At 47.8% G+C, this 8,666-nt stretch overlaps 2 protein-coding genes across 7 annotated transcripts in view; one reads left to right on the top strand and one right to left on the bottom strand.

Moving 5' to 3' along the window:
* The window catches only part of PPIP5K1 (diphosphoinositol pentakisphosphate kinase 1), a 232,533-nt gene that overhangs the window by 174,935 nt on the left and 48,932 nt on the right, over positions 1 to 8,666 (top strand). The window contains exon 32 of one of the 3 annotated variants that reach the window (XM_050967206.1): positions 8,175 to 8,376. The exons of the other annotated variants lie outside the window; for them this stretch is intronic. Coding sequence (XP_050823163.1) covers positions 8,175 to 8,260 — 86 coding nt within the window. The 3' untranslated portion in view covers positions 8,261 to 8,376. Of the gene's footprint in view, positions 1 to 8,174; positions 8,377 to 8,666 lie in introns of those variants that run through there. 3 annotated transcript variants of the gene reach the window in all.
* MAP1A (microtubule associated protein 1A) overlaps positions 384 to 8,666 on the bottom strand; it is a 119,506-nt gene continuing 111,223 nt past the window's right edge. For all 4 annotated transcript variants that reach the window (XM_050967173.1, XM_050967175.1, XM_050967177.1 and 1 more), the window contains 2 exons: positions 4,888 to 5,120; positions 384 to 3,758 (listed from right to left, as the gene is read on the bottom strand). In XM_050967173.1, the coding sequence (XP_050823130.1) occupies positions 3,603 to 3,758; positions 4,888 to 5,120 (389 nt within the window). In that variant the 3' untranslated portion in view covers positions 384 to 3,602. The remainder of the gene's footprint in view (positions 3,759 to 4,887; positions 5,121 to 8,666) is intronic.

The raw sequence follows: 8,666 nt of genomic DNA on the forward strand, positions 1-8,666 counted from the left end.
GGGGCCTACTGTCAGGGAGGTCATGGGTGTATAATGGGCGGGAAGGGGACAGAACTTCACATAAGTTATGTCCGCCCCCAGTCTCCTGGTGCCCATATGCTTGAGATGTATGGAACTGCCCAATTGGACAAACTCAAATGGAACAGTTTTTACAAAAGCCCAAGACGTTATTTTTTGCAACTAATGTGGCTTTATTATTGTGTCAAGCTTCTCCCTTTACAGCAGTTAGTTACAGAGTGTTGCACATGAATGTGGGGAAAAGGAACTAAAATCAAGGAACTAAGGTCAAATAGTAACATGATGCAGAAGGAAAGAACCTGGGTGCTCTGTTTTTTACAACATTCAGCATAGAGAGAAGCTAGGAGCACAGACTGCCAGCTCAATACAGTTAAAACGTTCACTGTTTTATTATAATTTTAAAATAATATTTTGTACCTATTACATACGGGAATATTACACATTGTCGTCCACATGCAGAAACAAGCAAAAGCAGAGTTTAAATGTTTCTCTACTGTAGTGTCATGGTACCTCTGGGTTGGCCAGTGTCCCATAGGCTAACAGCCTCAGGCCTGCAGCCATTTGCTGGGGAAGGCAGGGCTTGGCCCTGTTATAAAGATGGTGGGTTTTTTTAAAAGGTGTTTTCCCATAAATTTTGAGGAAGGCGAGAGAAGCTGAAGACAGCGCACACTGCTACAAAACTCTTCAAAAAGGTGTGAAAGAGGCTCAGGGCAGGGAAGAGAGTGAGCACTGGGGTAAAGTTGCTGGAGGGCACAGTTGCAGCAACCAGGACCGTGTCCTGGGGTGGGCAGATATGTTCAACTGGAACATACTCTCCCAGCTGCTCTTCCTTCCTAGTGAATGCAGGTGCCCCTAAAGCCCCACTGTCTCTCTCAATAGTCAGAATTGCTTCAAGTTTAAGAATCAGACACATTCATATGCGGGTCTATCTAAAGTTAGTGCATTAACTTTTTCTGCCTAGACACTCTGCTGAGGAAATGGACTCAGTAGCTGAGCATGCATGAGTTGTTCCCTCTTAAAACCCAGCGCTGAGTGTGCTAAGCTTCCAGGCACCAGGAGTTGGCTGACAGCCAAGCACAGGTAAACTGGACTAACTGACTTTTTGAATGACCTACAGTGAAAGCCCAAAGAGAGAAAAGAGGCCAATGGAAAAACAGGTTGGATCTGTATCACTGCCTGCCTGTGATTGGCTGTAATAGCTGACATTCATACATACTGACTTGATCAGTTTACAGAGAACAACATTTATTCTCCTGGCAGACACACTTTGGACCAACTAGTTTAAAAAAACCACAAGAAAATACAATGCAGGAATTTAATAAATCCCCAAAAAGAATCTAACACGCAAAACAAGGGATGTAGCTAAAGGGCCAGCTGTGCCATTTGGCCTCAGCTCCTTTTCCCTGCAGGTGCTGGGCTTCAGAGACACCGACCCTGCTTTGCAGCCTGGGTGGAGACCCCTGCGGTTGCCAGTGATTTCTCTATGGTCATTTCTGTTCTTTAAATTGCAGCATCTGAGTATTCACAATGAGATCCCAGAAAAGCACATGGCGCCATGTTAACATGTATAAATTAAAATATTAACTCCATACAAAATGCAGCTTAACACCAAAAATAAATATATAAATTAGATGGCAAAATAAATCATTTCCATAGAAATCCCATTTTAGTCCTCTAGCAGCAGGTTTTTCAGGCAGCATTTTCTCTACACCAGCTGCCCGGGAACTGCTAGTTAGCTAGTGGCACAGATTAGCGTGTCCCAGCCAAGCACAGCTTAAGGACCTGACCTCCTCCCCCCCCCCACCCGCTGGGCCCAATGCCAAGTACCGGCACTGACACGTTTTGGGCTGTAGGCCAAGATTTTCATCACAGCCTTTTTATTTTATAGCCCCCCAACTGCGTGTGTCTTGCTAAAAAAAATCCTCCCTGGTGCCATGAGCAGCCTGCCTCGGCTCTGCAAAGAGCGATCAGTGACACAGCAGCTGAGCACTAGTGCTTGAACAGCCACTTCCACTGCCTCACATTTATGGCCCTTCATGATCGCATGATCTGAGCCTGGAGCCTGAAAGGGCTTTTCCACTACTAGCTTATATAATGCTCTGATTTATTACTCAGCAGCAATGGGCATAAATCTGTTATGATGGCTATGAGAGCAGAAGAATGAGAGAGCAAGACCTGGACAATTGCTCGTCGTGGTGACCCAGTCTGTGCTCGAAAGGGAGCGCCCATGTTCCTTTCACAGCAGCGGGGAAGTAACACTGGGGAAACCATTAGGATAATATTTCAAAAGGGTTTCTGGAGGGGTTGCTAGCCCCCCCACCCCAGCCCCCCAAGCAGTCTCCCCATTTCCCCAGCTTCTTGACACCCTCACTTGTGAGCAGCAAGCTGCCTGACTGTACCACTGAGGAGTCAGGGCTCCAACATGTAGGCAGGGAGATTACCGTCCTGTCAGGCCAGTGATAAGCTGCACAGTGATCAGACCAAGGGCAACAAATTGCCTCTCCACTGCTGGCAGAACTGTTTACAGTGTGCCTCCTTGCCTGCATCCCTGCTGCCTCAGGTCCATATATCTCCTCTTCCCCCTCAAGAAAGCCTTTGGTTCATAGGACACAACAGTTCTTACGCAAATCCTGAACCAGCAGCAGCCAGCGTTGTCTTGAGCCTGTCTGTTCAGGTGAGTTGGGGGTTGTGCGTTTGGATACCCTTCTGACTGGGACTGTCCACGTGACAGTCCCTCGATGACGCCTGCAGTCACACTGCTGATGCTCAGAAGTACAATGTTAATCACTTCACAAGTGCGAAGCTGAGGTTAGCAGATTAGGAATGTGCTCTTTGTAGCTAAGAATGACAAGCCAACGCTCCACCAAGCCAAATTATTCTTCATCACAGCTCCTCAACCATGGCAAAAAAGATGAATGGGTAACCTAGCAATGGGTGTCCAATAACTCAGGGCAGAAGCCTCTGGAATTAGACAAACATAGCAATGCGTAGTTGGAGTCCAGCTCTCTTTTCCTAGCAAGCCTCATGTTCTGGCAGCTGGAGGAATAGCCTTCTCTTTTGGTCGGGTTATTTCAGAATACTGACACCAGAATCCCTTCACTCCTCTCTCACTCCCTGTTTCCTCTATTTCGCAGTCTCTCTCCCACACCGTGACCATCACGACTATCTTCATGCAGCAGCATAGCTACAGGCCAAAGGAAACATTTCATGGTGCTACAAGCCAAGTGGCAGTGCAACCAGGGCAAGGGTAGGAGAGCAAGTGCTCGCAGCATCAAGGCAGCCAAATTATTCTACAGTGACTATACAGGCAGCAAAATAAACCAGGGAAAGAGAAGCTGGCCCTGGCCTGGTACTGCTCCTTGCATGACCTCTCAGTTCAGCACAGAATCTTAGAGACCCCCCAGGCTCCTCTTTCAAAGCATCCAGTGTTGAGCTGGATGGGTCCTGGATCTCCTGGCAAATGGGAATCACATATAGACTAAACCAGAAGAGAAGAACTGGACTGTGATGAGATGGTATCTGTCTGAGTGCTGCATGGTGGTGGACAGCATCGAAGGGATGAGAGCCAGGTGTGGCTGGGAGATTCAGAACTCAATTTTGCAGGCTGGGAAGGATTCATCCTGCATCACTACAGTGCTGCTGCTTGCTAGCACCATGATGTTCAGCTCCTGCTGTTTCTCATGGGTTTGTTGGTACCATTCTCGTGTCACCTCAGTGTCATGTGTTGGAATCAGTGTCACCTGGAAAAGACAAAAGAGAAAACTGACAGCACTGCTACTCTCTGGTTTAGTGCACCAACAAATCGTGCCCATACAAGCCTATAACCGTTACTCTGTCCTCATGGCCTCGCCTGCTTGTTTTTCCATCCGCCTGTTACATAATTGTCTTTTAAATTATAATGGCCTCTGTACCATCTCTCTGTGCAGCATCCAGCCCAAAGGGGTCCCGGCCTTTTGAGGCACAGGCACTACCACAACATAAATAATATTAAGACAAAGGAGAATAGAAAGGTAAATGAGGTGGAGAGAAGCTGTGCTGGAGAATGAGTTGGGCAATAGCAGCGAAAGTAGCAGCAAATCTGTGTTCGCAAGGGCTCTAGTAATGGTCGTGGAATGACCAGAAAGTGCCACACAACCTGTGTGTCACCCTACCCAGGTGCAGAACATGTCCACTCAAAAGCCCTGGCATTTGAGGACGCGATATCTAGCAAAGCAGTTTGGACAAATGCATGCTCCGCTCTAGCCCTGCCTGTAGGAACAGGCACTACCCAGGCTCTCACTGAAACCTTGTAGGGAAAGGGGGGTATTATAAGGAATCGTTGTTGATGGTTTAAAGGAGCCAATAGGAAGTTATTATTGGAACAGCTTTCGAATTGTGATTTCAACACCGTCCCCACTGCCAGGGAGGGAAGTGGGGTGGGTGACCCTGTCCCTGATACTAAGTTAGTGGGCTACTCTGCTGTCTTAGGATTTACTTTCCAGATGGTTTCTGCCAGAGGACAATTTCTGTTTCCTGCTGCAGAGGCAGGAGGAGTGAGTGATCTTTAAGTGCATGAATGTCATGATAGGGAAAGAGACTGTACCCCCCCACCTTTTCTCCTCATTCCTCAGGCTACATTGTCCTCCTGTCCCTAGGCTACTGACAAACAGGACCACAAATGGCAGGGAGAGAAGAGAGGCTCCTAAGATTTCAGTGACTGGCACCTAACACTGTACAGTGATAAAGTCCCAGTCCCATTTGCTTCCCTCTAGTGTACCATAATGTGAGATTTTTTTTCCACTGTGGATCAATATTGTAATAGGCTGAATTCTCCCTAGAATTCCATGATAGAATGAACATCACACAATCCTGCAGATTTAAGTCACTTACCTGCAAGTTCTCACCCCACTGGGACTTTCCTTCCAGAAGTGCATCCAGTACCGCACGGCTGGGCTCCCCGTTGCCTGGATCATTGCCACTCACAACATAGTATGAAGCTCGGACCCGCTTGAAGAACTCCAGGCCGGTGTTCTTCCCACTGCAGTGGTTGGGGATGTAGGCCAGGTCCACATAGACAGGGGGTCCAGGGAGCACAGAGAGACTGCTTTTGGGGCTACTGGAAACTTTGAAAGAGAGAAATCGGGCTAACAAAATCCTGAAGCATCTGGAATGCAGGAAGATTTCCTGCAGCTGCTGGGTTGGCTCCTCCTCTCTGCTACCGAGAGGAAACAAGAGTGAATGGTCTGTCCCAGCAGTAGCACAGAAACCGGGTGGGAAAGGGAAAGGTTTGCAATTCTTTAGTGCCTGACTGAGCAGCTTTGGGATCAGGTCCAGAATGGCCTTTACTGCAGAAGGGAACCAAATTCCCCTTTATTAGCTTTGGCAGAGTCATTAGCCCAGTCATTATCTAGTTAAATAGCCCCAGTTTTGGTTTCTTAACCTATCTTGGCTTTAGCAATATGTCCTGATGCCCTTTATCTGACAGTCTTTGGAATCTACAGTAACATCTCCAGGAACTCCTGCCTGGCTCTTAATGAGTCCTAGCAGTTCTTTCTGATGACTGGCTCACGTTCCGCATCAATATTCTGCTCCTTCAGCATTTCCTGTCATCATTTCTGCATCCTTCAGTCACTGGGTAAGAGAGGTTCCCAAGCGCAGAGGCATAGAAGCATACACACATTTAGACAAGGACCTGAACACAGAGATATGTGAATGCATGCATTCACACAGCCATGCCCATACTAGTACAGACACATAGCCAAATGCACACTGCCAATCATGTGCAAACAAACCCACATTGCAGACATATACACAGGCAGTATAATCTGTGCAGACACTAGGAAATAATGTGAGTACACACAAGTATGTGAATACAGCATGTGCATGTATTTACACCCACAACACACAAACATTTTTTTGTCCATATGTCTCTTAGGCCTTTAACTCTAAAATTCCTGTGGTGTTTGGGCTGATACATGACTGTTCTGTCAATTAAAAAAAAAAGTCCAAAAGGAAAGAAAGAAATGAAGAGGCACAATAATAATAATAACAAAAACTCTGCCCCCATTTGCACTCCTCACATACAGTATAATCTGTTTGCCTCATTTTCTCTCCATACCCAATTCATGGCAGCAGCCAGGCTAAACACCAGCATTAACAGGAGACAAATAGCTCAGGGAATGTACAGTGGGTACAGAATCTGCCCCTTCTAGCTTGCATATGTGACGCTGGCTGACATCACTTTTGGCTGGGAATTTGATGGCCTGGTGGCTCATTACACTTTCTAGTGGGCAAGTGTCCATATCTCTAAAGCCACCTAATGACATAACCTTATCCCCTCCCCTTCGTTTGCCTGACCTTCCCTCTCCCCTCCTACAAGTCTTTCCTCCTTCTCCCCATCATGTTTCTCTCTTGTTCTCCTTGTCTAACCTCATTTGACCCAGTGATTCCAGCCTATCTTAGCTCCTGATCCCCACACACCTTCCTCCCTTACGCTCCTCCTTAACTCTCCCCTGGCTCTTTTTCCCGCACAATACAAACATGCTTTCATCTCCCACCTTGAAAAACAAGAACCCTAATCCTGACCCAACTGGCCTCTCTAGCTGGCACCTTATCTCCCTGCCCGCCCCCCTTCAGCTCATTGAACCTCTGACTGAACTGAAGCTGGGACTGGACGACAGGGAGGGATCACTCAATAAATTGCCCTGTTCTGTTTATTCTCATTGAAGCATTTGGCACTGGCCACTGTTGGAAGACAGGATACGGGGCTAGATGGACCATTGGGCTGACCCAATATGGCTGTTTTTGTATTCTTACGAATGCACTGGTTATAGCGCCTCCCCTCCAATTCCAGCTCAGACGCTCTCCAATCCAGTTTCCACTCCCTGCACACCATTAAAACACTTTTGGCAAAGTCTCTAATGCTCTCTGTCCAGTCACAGCTCAGAACCAGTTCTCTATCCTCCTCCACTGTCATCTGTCAGCTGCCGTCAACACCATAACCAGGCTCTCCTTGACAGCCTGTCCTCCCTTGGCTTCTGTGACTCTGGCCTCTCCAAGTTCTCTAACTGCTCCTTGACCATGTCCTTCTGAGGAGCCACCTCAGCCCCCTCTCCAGTTTTCCATTGGTGTTCCACAGGGCTCTGTGCTTGGCGCCCTATGCCTTAGCTCTGGATAATCTCATCTGCTATACAACTTCAACTCCGAGCCCTGTGTGGATGACTCAGAGCCACTCAAATCTCAGCCTGTCACCTGACATCTCTTGGGGATGTCTAGCCATCAGTTCAAGCACAACATGGCTAAAACAGAGCTCCCAATCTTCCACCCCAAACCCTGCCTGCTACCTCCTATCTCGATCACTGGGGACACCACCACGATCCTGCCTGTCACACATGTTCATAACCTGGGCAGCATGTTTGGATGTCATTGCTCCAGGACCTCACATTCAGGCTAGGTTTCAATTTTGCGGAGTCTTTCTTTATAACATCCCTGAGCTACAGCCTTATCTAGTCACACAGCTAACAACTGTCGTCCAGATGCTTATCTTCTGTCGCGATTACTGCACCCACCCTCTCACTGTTGATGATTAAATAACTCTTGCCGCACTCACAGCCTTTCAGGCTGCCGCTGCAGACACCTCTTCCTTAGTCTGTTACTTTGTCCATGTCACCTCTCTCTTTGGATTCCTTCCATTGGCTTTCCTTCTCTACTGCATCAAACATAAGCTACTTATTTTCACTTTCAAGGCCCTTTATGGCATCGCCCCACCCTACCTAGCAGCGCTTATTTGCTAGCAAGATGTTGACTCCTGCCTCCAATAGGCCCAGGCTGCCAGTTGCCATCACCCACTTGTTAAACTGCCAAACATCTTTATGCTTCCTCCCATGTTGCCCCTCATGCTTGGGAGGCACTAGCCACGAACAGCCATTAAAACTAGCCCATGAGCCACCTTCAAATGCCCCCTCAAGAAAACTCTCCTGTGCCAGGATTTCTACAAAAATCTAGACAGTGGTTTGGTCGCTGGTGTACTGAGACCACTGCCCATCATGGTGACCAATAAAGTTTGTTTCATTGGCCTCTCCCCCCATCTGTTTGTATCCAGCTGATGTTGCTTGTTTTATAGTTAAACTGTAAGTGCTTTGGGGCAGGGATCATCTACATGTTCTGTATTTGTACAGCGCCTATCGTGCTGGGATCCTGGTCCATGACGGGGGCTCCTGGGCACTACCCTAATACAACGAACAACAACAGTTGGCCTCCATGATGGCACTCGTAGCAGAGTGCCCAAGGGCTGCATGGACCATGGAGACTGAACTTCCCTATCAACTGGTTCCTCCAAGCAGGACTGAGACACAGTGGCAGGGAATAGTGTGTGTGGGGGGGGGGAAGCTGGCCTCTACACTGCACCTCTTCTGGGGATACAGAGAGGATTTCAGTCTCCAAGACTGTCAGTCAATCTGGCATCTTCCACGGTCGGAGGAAGCGCCAGGATGACCAAGGTTCTATGCTACTCAGCTGCCCCCTGTAATTTCAGGAATTAATTGTGGAGGATACTCCAATCTAGTCTCTGTTCATAGTTACAGAGAGAAGGCAACATCTCTGCACCCAAATGAACTCCCAGTGTCATGATCAGTTCAACCTTGGAGAATGGAGCAACAGCCACCATAGTT

The sequence above is a fragment of the Gopherus flavomarginatus genome, chromosome 9, assembly GCF_025201925.1.
Source record: "Gopherus flavomarginatus isolate rGopFla2 chromosome 9, rGopFla2.mat.asm, whole genome shotgun sequence".
NCBI classification, from domain to species: Eukaryota; Metazoa; Chordata; order Testudines; family Testudinidae; genus Gopherus; species Gopherus flavomarginatus.